Genomic DNA, 16,698 nt, shown 5'->3' with positions numbered 1-16,698 from the left:
CACAGTCACTCAATGTTCTGATTTGTTTTTTATGCATTTCATCAAATAATTGTTCTGCCATCTTCCTAATTGACCACGCATAGACAACCATATGAATTTGAATTTTTATGAAATGTGAACCTTTATTCTTGCAATGATGAGTCAAGTAGTCAATTTCACAGGCGTACTCCAATAAATTACACTGCCCTGTAGAGTATGCAGGGCAGTCTTCCTCTCCATGTTCAGTTTGTCTTCCTACATTTTCTGTTCTCTCCCTCCTCTATCCTTGCCATCGCTAACTCAGTCCAACACAAGGTCCGCACTTTCACTTTGACTGCGGCTTCATCCTGTATTTTCCAATTATCACCTTTTAAGGGCCAGCTGGGTGCATTCCAAACCATCGGGGGGCAATTCCATTTGCATTGCTCTGAGACAAAGTCATGCCCAAGTACTTTTCATGCTAAAGTTCATAACAGACATGTCTAAAAAGGACGCTATACAACTATACAGTCTAAAAGTCACCAATACCTTCAGATAAAGGATATCAAACTGAGGAAATGTTTTTTTTCCCCTAATTTAAAATGCTTAAACAAAGAGAACATGGCTTTCAAATCTGACAGTGTTGAGGCAAGTTGGTGGACAAAATCCATAAGATTTAAGGTAACACAAGTTCGCTATGAAAACACGGTGAGCAGCTTTAGCCAAAGTTTCTCATTCCACACTGATCAATGAAGCTCCCCTGTGAGTGTTGAGCTGTTTACAATTACAGCTGATTATGTTGATTTTATTCTTCTTTTTCATTAACCTGATTTTTAAGCAGCTGCAGGAATAATTTAAATGTATTTAATTTAGGTCAATTTTGTATGCCCACTGAAATTCCGCAATCAAAAAGGGCCCTTCCCTCTATTAAAATGACCATTGCATTTGTGTGTGTGTGTGTGTGTGTGTGTGTGTGTGTGTGTGTGTGTGTGTGTGTATGCAGTAACTGTTCCATTTGCTTTGCACATTAATGAATGCCTTCTCTGCCTGCCTTTAGGCTCTCTTCTTTAATGCCGAGGCTGTTCACTAGTGTAAAACCTGCGTTTGATTTATCCTCTCAGACTGCATATAGCAGCATTTAGCTGTGAATTAATTTTCATGTTTGGATATACCCTGCTGAGGTGTGATGCCGGTGGCGCATAATCAAAATCTGCAACACTACATTTGGGTAGATAGGCCTTGTGGGTTTTTTCACAGCGCAGATCTGTAGATGGGCGGGGAAAACTAAGACAGAGAAAGAGGGGTCAACGGGCAGCAGACGAAACAGAAGTCAGAAATATAGGACAATGGGACATTACCACAAAAGAATAAATCTATTGTCTTATCGAAGGATACGGAGGAGGATAACTTTTGCGGTGTGGTGTGCAGCTGTGTGTGTGTTTGTGATAATGTGCAGGTCTCTTGCCATGGGACACAAGGCACGCACCCACAGCCCCAGCTCACACACCAGCAGCCCTTAACACGGTGTGTCTAATGCTCCTATTTAGTGTTTGGGGTGCAGCGGCGCGTGGCCTGAGGTTTTTGGGAGGGGAGCGTGGATAGCACCTTAGCCTGACAGCTGTGGCCCAAACTGGAGACAAAAGCCCAGAGGAAGTACCGCATCATCGAAGATGGGACTGAAAAAGGCATGGCAATTTGCTTGTGGTCTGGGCCGACCCTATACTCCTGTCTGATTCAGTGCATATATACGTAGTGCACTTTTCATGGCGAATAAAACGACAAAACAGCAAAAACACGAAGCCAACAGTGCAAGCTTAAAACCGGGAGGTCGTCTTAATACAAATTCCCCTGTAAAGAATAAGGCATCATGTGGTACATTTAGATCAAAAGCTGGAACACAAACTACTAATTCATAACATACTTTATTTCAAACAAAGAGAAAGAACACAAGCCACCTTTTGTGCATCAGTCTTTTCATTGGAGTTTATTTGTTATCCTTTGATAGGAGGGAGTCTCTTTGTCAATCGGGATACATCAAAGATAAGCCAACTTTCCATGCTGCTTGCGTTTGTGTTCCTGTGTGCGCGCGTCTCTGTATTTCTACTCTTTAACATCCCAGCAAGGCATGTTTTTAATCTATTGATCTAATAAGCTTAGGTAGCAGGCTGTTGGCTGAACAAATTAATCACTTGTGAGTTGACACAAAGTCTAAAAAACCAGGTAGGTGTTTGTTGAATAGCTAATGGGGTTTACAGTAGAGTATAACTTTCCTTACATGAACATGTTTTAACAATGTTCCATATGTTTAATCATGCAGGTAAGCTGCACATTAACACACACCTTGTGAATATGTTAGACAAAGAACAGCAAAAATTAAAATCCAAATTTAATCTAGAAACATTTAGCACTAAGGGTCAATTTTCATAAACACTTACCGCTTTTATTGGCAAACACAGAGGTGTCTCCATTCATTGGTTGGGCTAATAAGAGCAAAAGAGCTCATAATTACTTGTTTGTTGCCACATCAGCTATTAGGTGATAATTAGGCCTAGTCGAGAATTCTATCTCTTTGATGTGAACGTGTGTTCCCAGGTGGATGTGTGAGTATCCTGCATTCATTATTATTGCAAATGAAAGGCCAATCACGCCTGTGCAAAACTGGATCTGATGGTTTAATAAGGAGTTCTCCTCACTACAGACTGTACGCAAATAGTACATGGCACTCTTGAAATTCAGTGACAGACATATTTGAATCTGAAATCTAATCTATGTTTTCATGACTGTGGTGGATCTGAGTTTTGGTGTGAATAGATACACCGACTGTGTGCTTTACTTGGAGCCCGGTGAGGCAGATGAAACACCAGCAAATGTGAACTGCGGATCAAGCGGTACCTCACACAAAAAAGGGTGGTGCAGCCATTCCTGGCACCCATATCAATGACAAGCCTTGTTATGCAATGGAAAACTAAATATTTAGAATACATCTTAACAGCAAAATAGGAACACTATCCATCCCTCGCATAACGGAACTTCCTTTATTATGCCCCAGTGGCCACACACACGCACAGACGTCAAAGGATCGAAATGACTTAAAAATATCCACTGGTTTAAATTAGACCATCAAACAGCCGACTGCTGATTTGTTTCCTGTGTGAGCGTGTTGTGTGTGTGTGTGTGTGTGTGTGTGTGTGTGTGTGTGTGTGTGTGTGTGTGTGTGTGTGTGTGTGTGTGTGTGTGTGTGTGTGTGTGTGTGTGTGTGTGTGTGTGTGTGTGTGTGTGTGTGTGTGTGTGTGTGTGTGTGTGTGTGTGTGTGTGTGTGTGTTGAGTTGAGGGAGTGGGCTGAGCAAGTTTCTGACCTCCCATAGGTGCAGCACGTGCAATGGTGTCAGTTCACTATAACAACATGTGTAACGGAGGGTATTTCACAATGGAGAACAACAAACTCCTTTCATACATCCTGCTTAAAAAGTAAATTCACTTGTGTATTACAAAGAGACCACCACCATTTGTATAATTTATGTTCATTCTTGATGCCCCTTCTGCCTCGCTATTGTGACAAGCTAACACATGAATTGTCAAATATGTTGTCATAGTAAAGGCTGCTTTAAGTCATATGCATTTGCACGTTGGAAAACAGCCTACACTTTATCCTCAATTTCACCATCATAACTATTTATGACATTTGATAATTAGCAACACTGTTTATAAAGGGCAGCTCAGCAACAACCTCTGTTGGGACTAGTCTAGACAATACATAGGCACTCAACTTTGTAAAAACAAGACAATGATCATCTATGGATTAATGCAAGATGGAAAGCAATGTCACTTAACACTGTAGACATATCTCCAGCAATAGTCTGGCTTCTACACCAATGTCATTGAACGAAGTCGAATCGAGGGGGTTTTGATTCTGACTGTTAACATTGCACGACCAAAGCTAACTGTAGAATACTGTGAGGACTGGACTAACTATCAGGCAAAGCTCAATGTTATATTATTATTTTCTAGTATTTCTTATTTCTGTTAATATTTACTCATTTTAAAATGTCATAAAAACTATGTTATTCAATAAATATTGTTTTATTTATGTTGTTCTGTATCTACTTATTGTTAGACTGACAGAGAAACCATACAGTTCTAAAGGAAGGAGGGTTGTATAGGGAGCACTTGGGTGTCAGGTGTGACAGTGGCAATTGGTTTACATGGCTTACGGGTCAGGTAGGAGGGCCCATTAGCTGAATTTTGCTTGGGGCCCAAGGGGAGGTTAGGACCGGCTGTGGTTAGATAGTAGGGCTGTAACTGATTTGGCTGATCAATATACGCAGATTGGGCACGGTCATTCCCAGTTCAGCGCCAAACTAAACTACAATAAACCATACAGCCTAGACGAGTTTCATGTTTTACTCACGTTGTATTGCCTGTCATAGAAAGTAAAAGTGTAAGTAAAATAATGTTTTTGTTACTGTAATAAAGCTCTTTAACATTCTTTAATGTAACATTTTCATTGTGCTTATGGGCAAATATAATGGAGATAAATGGCAATCATGTTTTCAGTTTCTCCAACTAAATGCCTGGCAACTGGGGAAATACAATGACAATGATAAGTGTGATATAATTAAAGCACCCATTTGAGAGAGGGGGAGACTAAAGCACCTTAACCAGTACTTTCCACCTTCCATTAAGCAGAAGAAGAAATCAAGTTGAAGAACATGATGTTGCAGAAATAAAGGTAGGCTAGGCTTGGCTGATTGGATTTGTATTTGAAATAGAATAAAGATGCCAGTGACTGAATGGCAACGATGAAAACACAGCAGCCATGACCAGCTAGAAAGCAGGATGATGGCATCTTCCACAAGAAAAAAGCTCAACTGGTTTTTGACCATCAGACAAAAAAAACTCAACAAGACGGGCAACACCACAAACCTGTTTCAGCCTTCAGAACTCAGCCTTATAATGTTCAGTCAGTAATAAGTATGGATGGCATGGGGGGAGGGGGGAGGGAAGGGGCAGAATACTACTGTTCCACCTATTAACACTATTGACCTGTAACAATTCAAACCCGTTCACTATTACTCTACAATGTTTTCATGCGGTTGCAAATTATCTGGCATGATGCAAAAGAGCAGCCCCTCCTTAGTGAGAGTGGCTGTGTCCTTAGAGGGCATTAGTACGGGCATTATCTTGTTGTGCCAGACAGTCCAGTAGTAAACACCCTGGCATAAGGCCTCGTAGTAGTAAAACTCTGATGGAACTGCTGCGCACGGTAGAGCCCGACTCGTTGTAGCCGTTCCTGGCACGGGGATATGGGTCATACTAGGCTGTCCTCTCCCTCACCCCAGCACCATGAGCCCAGACCATGATGAGATTAGCCGGCCAGCCAGGCGCTCAAGTTGTGGTGAAACACAAACACCGACTGATTACGTGTCCATTTAAGATCCCCTCACACTTCGGCTCCCATCCCCCTGTACAGGGTCACGAGGGGGTTAGTATGATGACTGTGCTACTGGGGCCCTAACATACAGTAAAGGTCCCAACCTACAACACTTCCATCTTTGCATATACATCACAGACTCTGATAAAACCTTAACAAGCAAAAAAAGTATCCGGTGTTTAGAGTTGACATCATCTGACACATGTGCTATGAAAGAAGAAAGGGACAGTGACACAACTGGATTCCTATGATACTCCAAACAACAACTTATAAATAAATGTCCACTTATTGTTTAAGTAATAGAAGTATAAGGCCGAACAGGTTGACAGTCAGTGAATAGTTTGTTGGGGTGAAAGCAGCAGTGCCTGCCTTGACCACTGCAATAGCCTTCGTTAAATCACAGCAAAAAATTTGATTAGGCAGTTTGGAATGCCTGGGGTAATCACTCATTCAGCAGCAGCCAGGAGAAAAAGGCTTCCTTAAAGGAGAACGGGTGGGTTTTTATACAGCCGAGAGCTTTGATTACTGCGCCGTCTTAAAACCGCATCCGATGAGTAAAGACATGCACTGGTCCTCCCCCACGTTTACTGGGCAAGTCGCCCTCCTGGGTTCCTGTAAATAAGTGATGTCACAGCGCTTAATGATGCCCAGACTACACTCTGCTGAAAGAGGACATAAAACACACACACACACACACATTACCAGATTCAGCATTACTGTGAGCGCACTGCCTAACCATCAAGTCAACAAAGAATTCATGTTGCATAGTGTAGCCTTTCGCTGTGGGACTGGTGATGATGTTTGGAGTAGTGAACACAATTAAGGCTATTCTCTTCTTCCATAAAGTTCACACTCAGGGGAAACAAACGTTGTTTTCATCTGTGGATCGTCTGCTCTGCCACTAATGAAGATGTTCAAATAGAGAGAGTGCACCCAAAGAGAGTCACACTTTCTCTCCTGCGTTCTCCCCGACTGCTGCAGACTGGCAGTGACAGTTGTTTCCAGTTGCTACGTATAAAAAGGGCCCATCATAAAGCCCGGCTAGAGGAAACAGGATAAGCGCTTGAGCCAAAGGCAGTAAAAAGCTCTCTGGGAAACTTGAAAGCCACACAAATGAAGTCTGCGTCTGCCATCTGGAAACAATAAACAAACAAAACCCAGCAGCCAAACAAACACCACCACCACCACCACCACGCATGGCAGAGGGAGAGAGAGAGAGAGAGAGAGAGGATTGGAAGCAAAAGATTGAGAGTGTGAATGAGTGATGGGGAGAGGTGAGTGTCAATGCAAAAAACGTGTGCGGCATGCATCATTAGCAGACACTGATGGGAAGACAGACACACAGAGACAACCCTTTGTATAAAAATCTCCTTTGATGCTAGGGAGATGACCTTGCTGTTTGAATGTGTGTGTGGTGGGGTACCACTGAAACCTGGTTCTAATGAAGTACAGTGCTAACAGGGAGGCTGTCTGTCTGCAACTTTGAGCCAGTGATGTGAATTGATGAGATATTCTAAACCATTTCCGAATACGATTAAAAAGAAAATACCAAAAGCAAATGCATGCGTGCCGCAGATGAATCAGAAATAGAATTCTTACTTATTTGTCAGAGAGACAGTCGCATCAAAGTTGTTCTGTTTGCAGTAGAGGGTTTTGTTAATGGTCATAGAGTTGTTCGATATGGACTGGTGGAGATGGAATGATGTTTTATAATCGACAGAAGCTGCAAAAGACTGGAGTGGAGACAGTTGAAATTCACATGTTTGACTAAACTACACAAATGTAATGAATATGAGTGGTTATCCTGAGGTGCTGATGGACCAGATGACATAAAAAAACACAAAATATAAAAACACTATGGAAATTAATACCAGGGCTGATCCAGGAATATAAAAAAAAAGTCTGAGCCCCTCTCTCTCTCTCTTACACAAAGTTGTCAGGGTTCTTCTTACACCCCTCTTACCATGGGCAATGTAGCCTTATTATTATTAGAGTTATTGAATGAAGCTCAGGCCAATAATGGCTGATGAACATAACTAACCCATCATGATCATTGGGTCAATCAAACTTGACGGAGCCAGAGGCCCATCAGAACTAATAGTTACCTCATATAAAAAGGACCAAATGAATTATTTCACTAATCTTTAGGCATTAAATGACATTAACGTCAGTTTTTGTGTCTCACTTTTGTTAAACTTTGTTGACTGCAGCAATACATCAATTTTACAACTAAAATGTTTACTACTGCTAAAAAGCCAGACAACAGTTTTCTTTTCTTTTTTCCTGGTTTCAAGTTGTCTCTCACAAGGGGAAGCCTTTGTTATGGGCAGCATAACTTTATCATTCACACACAGTTTTTGATTTTCAGAATTAAAGTTCCCCTGAAGAGTCACTCAGAGACAGACAGTATGGGACTATCTAATGAGGGGAATTCATGAGATGAACATTCACTTGGTACTAGAACAAACACCACAAGCTGCTCTCAAAAGTCCTCAACACAAAGCGCGCTGTCAATACTGACACCGAGGGGTTCGGCTCAGAACTGCAGCCGTGAGGGCCACAGCATGGACCCATGTAGTATTACTGAAAGTCCCACCTATAGGTGTACGTGCGCTTAAACAAACATGTTACAGAGAACCACACATGCACACACACACAAACAAACAACCCCCCCCCCTCGCTGTGCCTGGTGGTTAACAAACACTCTTGCTATAAAAAGCAGGGTCTCTTACTCATTAGGGTGCTGAGTATCAGACAGGAAATGCTGGGTAAATTACACCTCATCGCCCTGGAACTACCCCACCATCACCATGGCAATGGGCCAACATGAGCGCCCGTGAGAAGACCAAAAACACCATTGTGGCAGAGGAAAGTGGGACAGGACACAGTTTCCCCCCTAATAAACTTATAAAGTCATTTTCATTTCAGTAATGCACTGTACTCCTACAGCTTTCAGAGGTGTAAACTGAACCCAAATATTTATCTATTTAACAGCCAAAACAAACGCTTTAAGCCTTTTGACAGAGTGGAGCCGACTCAAAATCTGGAAGCAATATCCTGCCCACACACATCTGACTGCTTCCCAATTAATGCTACATGGACTAAACTGTACCAGCCCAGCAGACTCTTTATTAGAAATTGTTAGTCATGTGTACAGTAAATGCTCCACATTAGTTCAATAAATACATCAACACACAGGCTACAACTTTTCACGATAATCGAGAGGAAATTGGGTGGTCTCTCTACGGAGGTCTGTGTGTAATATTTAAAAAAAAAAGTACGACCAAAACAAGAATGATTTTTGTAGCAATTGTGTAAATGATACAGTAGATGGCCATTTGTTTGAAATGAAATTGTATCAAAGATTACGAGAAAAAATACCATCAGAAACCTTACGTTGCTGTGACACAATAGATTCGACCCCCGCCGCACTTAAAAAAAAGGATCGTTTTATCGCAGCACTGGCGGTTGGGCTTACATGTGTAAAAAGCACAAACACCAAGTTTCACACTTTTGTTATCATTAAAAACACTGAATATTTCTCCAGCTTCCCATTCGATCCGACCACCACGCTTCAACTCTAAAACCACACAAACCACTCGTTAAGCCAAATCCACCCCACGTTTCAAGAACAAAATTCTTTTGTTGCATTGTTCACACATTCCTCCTGTGGCCCTGTGTTTATACAGATGCGGTTCCATGTGCGCTCTGAGGGTCCTAAGAAGTCCTAACTCTTGAAGCCAAAGATGTGCTGTTGATCAAAGGCTTCAGCACCAGAGCAAGAGAGATACTTGTTTTGGTTGGGTTTTTTTTTTTTTTTTTTTTTCTGTGTGTGGGGATACTGGGGTAAAATATCCATCTGTTGGCCTCATGAATCCACCTTGGTCGGCCCTGGGACAAGTGTAGGCCTCTTCTCTCTCTCTCTCTCTCTGCCATCCCACACTGCTCCCTCCACCACGTTTACTCAGCTGGTCCCCTCCACCGCCAGTCACCAGAGCTTTGTTTTCACACAGCAACATGTGTTACTTAATGCTCTGTAACACATTTCAAAGGCAGGACTAGCCGGGTCAACAACAGGTAATAGAGCGATATATTGATTCATTGGCTCAAAAAGTGTATTTTTTTTAATTTTCTTAAAGGCTCTATAGGCTCTAGTGAATACATCCACAGTGATGTTGAGAGGTGTAGATTCAGATTAATTGAACACACCATAATGTATTGTAGTGTAGTTTAATTCGTATTCAAAAACAAAGTGTCTCTCTTTCTTAATGAAATTCAGGGAAACTTGGGTACCATGAGGCAATGGCCAAAAATGTGTCCAGTAAAAATGATCAGATAAACCATTAAATTGTTAAGAGGCATGGAGCATAGGGTATGAGGTTACATGGGCCCACCTGCTTGCCCTTCCCAGCTTAAGAATTTGGTTACATAGTCCCCATGGTTGTTTTCTTGCTTGATTGGATTATGGCCACACACCTCAAGCTCAGCGTCCACCACCAATCAATGAGGAAATGAGGTGTCAACACACTGCTGTTTATTCAAACACTCCATTTATTTTTCTTAGCGGAAGCCCAAAGCTAGCTCGAGCACAGAAGACACCAGATGACGGAAGGGTTTTTTTTTAGAATTACTGCTTTCTTAAATCGCATTAAAAACAATGGCTTTGTGTGGTGTACAAGTGCTAATTATGTTAACAAATAATAATCTGCTCAGTTTTTATTTCATTTTCCTTAATTGGATTACATATAATTTCCTTATAGGATAGTTTTAAATGGTAATTAGCCAATTTACTGTGAAATTCAAATTACTGTATATATTATATTACTACAATACCATATTAGAAGTCTAGTAGTCCTGTTTCTAATCTCATTTACAACCGAGAAGACGGGGCTTTTAAAACTTCAGGCTGTGCGTCCATATGACCGCGCTAAAAAGAAGTGGTAATGGGAAGACACCAGGAAGTCGGTAATGCTTCCAGTCAGCATGAAGTGCCATCAAAATAAAATTCCGCACAGTAGCTGCCGTTTTAAAACAACTGGAGCCATTGGAAATTCCCCTTCCCAATTTATGCAAAATGCCACTTTCTGAAACATTGTAGCATGACTGCCAAGGGTCTGCGCTGCTTTATGCCCCTTCTCTTAATTGAAAACGTTATAGGGGTGCATTACACTTGGGGTTTTTATAAGCTGTGCTGTAAAGCCCTGGCAGGCCCTGAGAGAGGAAACTGCCCATTAACTTATAAGGTCCAGGCCTTGGCTCTCTTAATTGACAACCTCTAGGCTACTTTCATCACTTGTCGACTTCATAGCGGCAGTCAATGCTTCCTCCAGGATGCTGTTGCATCTTTGACACGAGGGTGTTTGTGACAAAGAGCAGTCTGCCGCCAATGCCAGGGCGAGGGCTCTAGGCTGTCCATAAAAACAAGCACACACATTCCTCTCCTGCTTCCAAACATTTCAGAGGGTTGCATTTAACCCGGTAGGCACTGCTGCCTTTCCCAGAAACAACAGAGAAAAAAAAATCAACAGGAATCCCATTAGGAAGGTAGACTTTTTAAATGCTTATACAGTGGCCAAGTATGAAAGTCCCATATGATAAAACATCTTCTCAAAATATCCTGAAAGATACTTTAACTTTATGAATTAAGTTGAAACACTGAAAGAAAAATTAAGGTTTATTGAGCGTGCAGATACAGTATCTGTTTTCTAATGTGTTCAGGCTATCATCACCACAAGCACATACAGACAAAGACACACTCACACAACAGACTGGCGTGATAGGCACTTCACACTCTGATTTGGCAGGATCATCAGCTTTGTGCCTCTGGAAATGCATGCGCTCTGAATTAGTGCCACATGTCACAATGTAGTTGACCAGTACAGACACATTACTACAATATGAAATCCACTTAAGTTTGTAACCCACACTAAAACTGTTTGAAGATTGTCATTATACATCCCTTACATACCTATACAGTATGTATTTTTTGGTATTCTTAACAATAATTGCGTTGGTGAGCATTACCGGAACACAAGTAGCATGGCATGAATTAGTAAAACCATTGACACCACATTCACTCCTGGATCAGACACACTGTATATTGTAGATGGATACTAACAGCCTCTGCACTTAGCTAAATTGCAACATTCAGATTTTATTTATCGATTCAAAACTGGTAAATCAATCAGCCACTATCTCATAACATCTAAGACCATAAGGCCATTTTGTGAAACGTTTTCTTCAGCAATTTTGGATTTTTTTTAGGAATGCTTGCTGCATGGATAAACCGAAATAACCTTGATCCCTTTTAAAATATTTCATTTGTCCAATCAAAACTCCGGTCAATCTAATGACATCCCCGTAAATCCAAGCTGTAGTTTTTGTAGTTTAGTGCCATTGCCGCTCAAAAGTTAAATGGTGAACAACAACCCTATACTTACTTGCTAAACATCAGGATGTTAGCATTGTCCTTGAGCTCAATGCACTGCTGTGCGTCAGTACAGCCATACCGAGCTGCATGTGATTAGATTCTTATTATAGTCTAGTTATATCATTTGTGCACCAATGTGATGAAGTCAACATGATGGAAAACAAAGATAGATCGATTGAACAATGAACTCATTCAGAAAAGATGTATAAATGTAAATATGCAGATTGCAGTATTATGTGGAACCACATGATCACACTAACAGATCTGCACAGTAATTACACTGTACATCCCTGACCTTTACTTCAAATGATTCATGTAATTGGCCTATGTGTGGCTCAGATGTTGAATTGGTTTAATATTGGCTTCAACTCCTAGTCACACATGTAATAATTCCATTATGTCATGTCAAAGTAATTGATATAGGAACAAAACGTGCACTTGGGGGCTGCAGTTACCTTAGCATTAGATAATGTTTATAGAAAACAGACCACAATGATAGCTCCACCAACATGCCCGTAAGGACGTCACTCAGCTTTAATTAAGGGCTTAGATGTAGAAATACAGAAATATGACCATAAAAAGGAATTTAAGCCTTTCCAACAGAAATAAAGCAATATTCATCTATCGTTGAATAATATATTTTTCAAACCTATTAATGTAAGTGACGGTGGATTAAACAATAGAAACACCACTTAAAAGTAGTGTAAAGTCCCGGAGCGCCCTTAGCTCAGTTGGTAGGGCGTCCCCCCCCGGGCCGGGCCCAGCAGCAGACCCGGGTTGGATTCCCACCCGCGGTCGTTCTCTGCATGTCACTATCAATAAAGCATAAAAATGCCCAAAAAAAATATCTTAAAAGTAACGCAATTCATCACCAGAAAAATACAAATTTCAAATACAGAGAAGGTGCCAGTCACAGAGGAGTTTGTGAGGGGACACTTAAGCATAGTATTCAGAAGAAGGCCAACAAAACCAGCCAGCCACCAATTTATTTATTTATATCAATATCATGAAGTCAAAAAATAAAAGAAAGAACATTCAAGTGCAGTGACTTCCTGGAGGATTGTTATCAAAAAGGGACCAGCACTACAACTCGGCACAGAAGTACAGGGAGGATGGAATCACAGAATGCAACTTCCTCAAAAAACTACAACATTTCAGTTTCGACGTTATTGTTTGTTTCTGTTTGTGGTTATAGTAAACAAACTAGATCAAGTGTGCGCTGTAGAGATGCTGGTATGGATTTTTAAAATGTTGGTGAGAGCCAGCTGATTGTTTCCCCATCCTTCCAGTCTTTGTGGCCAAGTTAGTCTAGCCATCTTGGGAAGGCATGACACTGCCATCACTCTTCTTATGTAACTCGAAGGGAGTACATTGTCATGTGTTGACCTCTCTAGGCCACCATAGAACAGGCCTGTATGGTAGTGGCCTACAGACACTACCAAATTAGCTAATATATGACACTAAGAAAAACAAATAAGACAAAATAGTATGTCCCAATTGTATGCATGCTGCATGAAAAGTACATACTTTATAAGGGCATCTGTATTATGTTTTTTCCCCACAATAATAGTAAGTAAAGCTTCATTCATATTGTACTGTTCAAGAAGGTACAAAAGGCTTTAAACAGACACACGGGAAGAGTAGGTAAGAGATGGTACTAAGGCAAGATGGAAAACAATATAGGCTAATCCAATATAAAAATTAAATCCTTTCCTCATAATTCAACTACAGACAAGTAGGAACGTTGTTTAAAGCTAGCTCTAGTCCGGCTGTGAAACAATATATCAGTTGATTAGATGGGTGCTACTGCTGCACAACACCATCGAATCTGCACCATACAAGACATACCCCAACCAGAATGACTGGAAAACAATTACACTGCGTACACTTTTCACCTACAACTAGGCTACCTGCCCTCGGTGTTTTTTGGTATCTTCTCTTGATTTAGGCTAAAGACAGTGAAACTCTGACCCAGCAGTGTTTATTTTCGGAGGCAAAAGGTCGACAACATGAGCTTTGGGCACATTTCCAGCGTTTCTAAACGTATTCAGGACGTGACAAACGAGCACCCACAGCAGGGTAAAGGCTTCTTGGATTATATAAACGCGATGACACAACGAGCATTATGTTTGAAACTCTGTTGCAAACTGCTACACTTCTCCCCAGCCCACAAAAACAAGTGACCAAAACACCTGCTACCGTGATGTAGAGGGAACACGACGTATTAAACACAATGTAGCGCGGTAACAGCAGTAGCTACACGTCGGAGGGAGAGCGCTCCAACGAGACACAGAGCACGTTTAGAGAAGTAGACATGACATGTTAATAACATAAACTGACTTACTGTGGAGAAAGTCGTTTCAAAGCTCCGGTGATGTGCGCCGCCATCTTTCCTCGGGTGACGCGCCGAACGAGCAAGCAGCAATTGGCCTCTGAAGTGGCTCCCTCGTGCAGAATGAGCCACGTGATTGGTTGCAGCCCCGAGGAGGGGGCGGGCTCTTGCGGGCAGCGAGCACATGGGAAGGTAAACAGTCAAGTGGTGATAGTAGGAGTAGTAGTAGTAGTAGTGGGCTGGTGCTGTCATGGACCTATTATAAAAGGGTGTTGCTGTGGAGATAAGGAAGAACGGCAGAAGATGATACATATTATTTTTCAGGGAATGACTCAAACAGATATAAAAATAGGCCTATAATTTATTTAAAAAAGATAATTCACAAGCAATAGTAAAAACGACTTAAAAGTAGGTACAGGCTACAGTTAAATCACTGAATCGCAGATTGATTGTTTGTTTGGCAAAAAGAAAATTCATGCCAAAAAAGCAGTTTAAATGAATGTTGGTGTTGTGTGGATACTTGGTTATAAGTCCTCACCTCATAGTAGACTTTTTTGCCTCACAGATGGTCTCTGTCTACTATAACTCGGGTGTCCTTCTGCTCTACGAGACAGAAGGGACAGAGACAGGCTGAAGCTCGCAACGGAGAGACACAGGGGGTAATAAAAGAAAAGAGAGATCTGAGCACAAGGCACGTCCCCCCAGGAGTTCTCTCTCACAGCAGTGGTGAATTACTACCACTACCGTCAGCCAGGTCCAAGTGTGGTGCACAAATGACACGCAATATTTGCCATGATTAAGTCAGCAGGGGATTTGCTCCAAATGTCAGCATTAAGAGGACAGCCATTGGGCTGTGGTCATATTTTTCTGAATGTGCTGTTGGACCTGCTTTACTTCATAGAGGTTGTGGTGACAAATGTAGCCTAATTCGACCTTCAGCAGAAAGTCCACAATGGCCATTTGTTGGCCTTGCTTCAGTAGATTCCCTGTGTTGACATCACAGATAATAACAAAGAAATAGAAAACACATTTAGATATGTATGCAATATATTGTTGTTAAAAGCAGTTTTCCAGAGGCCTGAACACCATTGACCGGGGTCAGTTATTACCAATGGGCATCAGCAAGAAAAATCTGAGGAGTTATGTGATTTTAAACAAGATGGGGGGAACGTGACAGTAACAGACATTTTTTTCTTTCTGACATTTTCATAGATTTCATGTTCAGTTTGAACCACTGGCCTCCAAATATTATTTAAACAATCTGAGTCTGTGATTGAACTTCTGGCATCTCACCAATATACAGTATAGAACCTGTAGTAAGGGGTTGCATGTAGACACCGCCTTCCTTCCATGAGGCCACAAGCCAAAAATGATTGAAACCATTGATATAATGTGACAGTTTGCCATTATTTACTTTCCATGGATTTAGTTTTTATTTGAATATGTCAACTTTTCAATTGTTATTTTTCACCCCGCCAAAAGGCTGATCAAATATGAATAACAAATTTCAGCACAAATTACATGAGTGATCCTCCTACTTCACAGGGCCTAGGCCTACATATAAATAAATAATTGTTTTTTATAAAGTACATCTGAAATACATCTCAGTGTGCTTGCTACCCGGGTACATCCATGATCCGGTAAGACAACTTTGATTATTTTAGATAGATTTTAACCCTATAACAAAAGCGGCTTATTTGCGAATCCATTCATACATAGGATATACAAATGCAATAGAGTTGGGAAATTCCATCCATGGGTTACTTGGAAACTACTTCTTTCCCTCCCCCTTCCGTTCATTGAACACAATTGTTATCTACTAATCCAGTTTTGATAGCATTTGGCACACTTTCTTTGGATCACAGCAAGATGCTCGATTTCCATTCTGGTCTCCCCTAGGAACCTCTGAGCTCAAGAAAGAAGCCGACATCAGGTCGCGCCAGAGCAGGGGGGTTCTCTGTGTCCTCATAAAGCACAGAAAATAATTTTTGGATTCAAGTCACCCCTTGCCACATGCTCGTGCACACACACACACACACACACACACACACACACACACACACACACACACACACACACACACACACACACACACACACACACACGTGTGGATCATCAGTCTGTTTGTTAATTCCAGATATATGCTGAATCTGTGTTTATTCTTGTCAATCTGTTATGTTGTTAAATGTTGCAATCACCTTGTGACCCACCTCTAAGGCAATAGAATACAAAATATTATGTCAAAGCCAAAAACGTTTTGCCTTTGTCCCCCCCTTCTGTACTCCCTGATCCAAATGGACAATGCATCACTAGGCCTTGATGCCTCAGAAGTCTGAGTTCATTAAAATCTTGAATGAGTGCCAAAGCTGTAGTCATAGATAAAAAGGAATATGAAAGGATAACGAAATTTATGGATGGCAAGTCACCACCTCACCCTGGCATTTATAATAAACAAATGGTTTCTCTTTCCAATTTAAATTTCTCATTATACTGTGACTTTTGGAAAATGTGTTTTGATTTACCAACATTTTATCTGAAAAAACTGTA

The 16,698-nt window shown here is 41.2% G+C and overlaps 1 protein-coding gene across 1 annotated transcript in view; it reads right to left on the bottom strand.

Moving 5' to 3' along the window:
* clybl (citrate lyase beta like) overlaps positions 1-14,207 on the bottom strand; it is a gene marked incomplete at its 5' end in the record, with an annotated part of 62,455 nt that extends 48,248 nt beyond the window's left edge. Inside the window, one exon of the mRNA XM_080038689.1 lies at positions 14,164-14,207. Coding sequence (XP_079894815.1) covers positions 14,164-14,207 — 44 coding nt within the window. The remainder of the gene's footprint in view (positions 1-14,163) is intronic.
* Between the last annotated feature and the right edge of the window lie 2,491 nt (positions 14,208-16,698).

Source organism: Ammodytes marinus (genome assembly GCF_949987685.1).
Source record: "Ammodytes marinus genome assembly, chromosome: 12".
In the NCBI taxonomy this organism is placed as follows: Eukaryota; Metazoa; Chordata; class Actinopteri; order Uranoscopiformes; family Ammodytidae; genus Ammodytes; species Ammodytes marinus.
The sequence above is the reverse complement of the archived record's forward strand: the minus strand, read 5'-3'. Positions and strand labels throughout refer to the sequence as shown.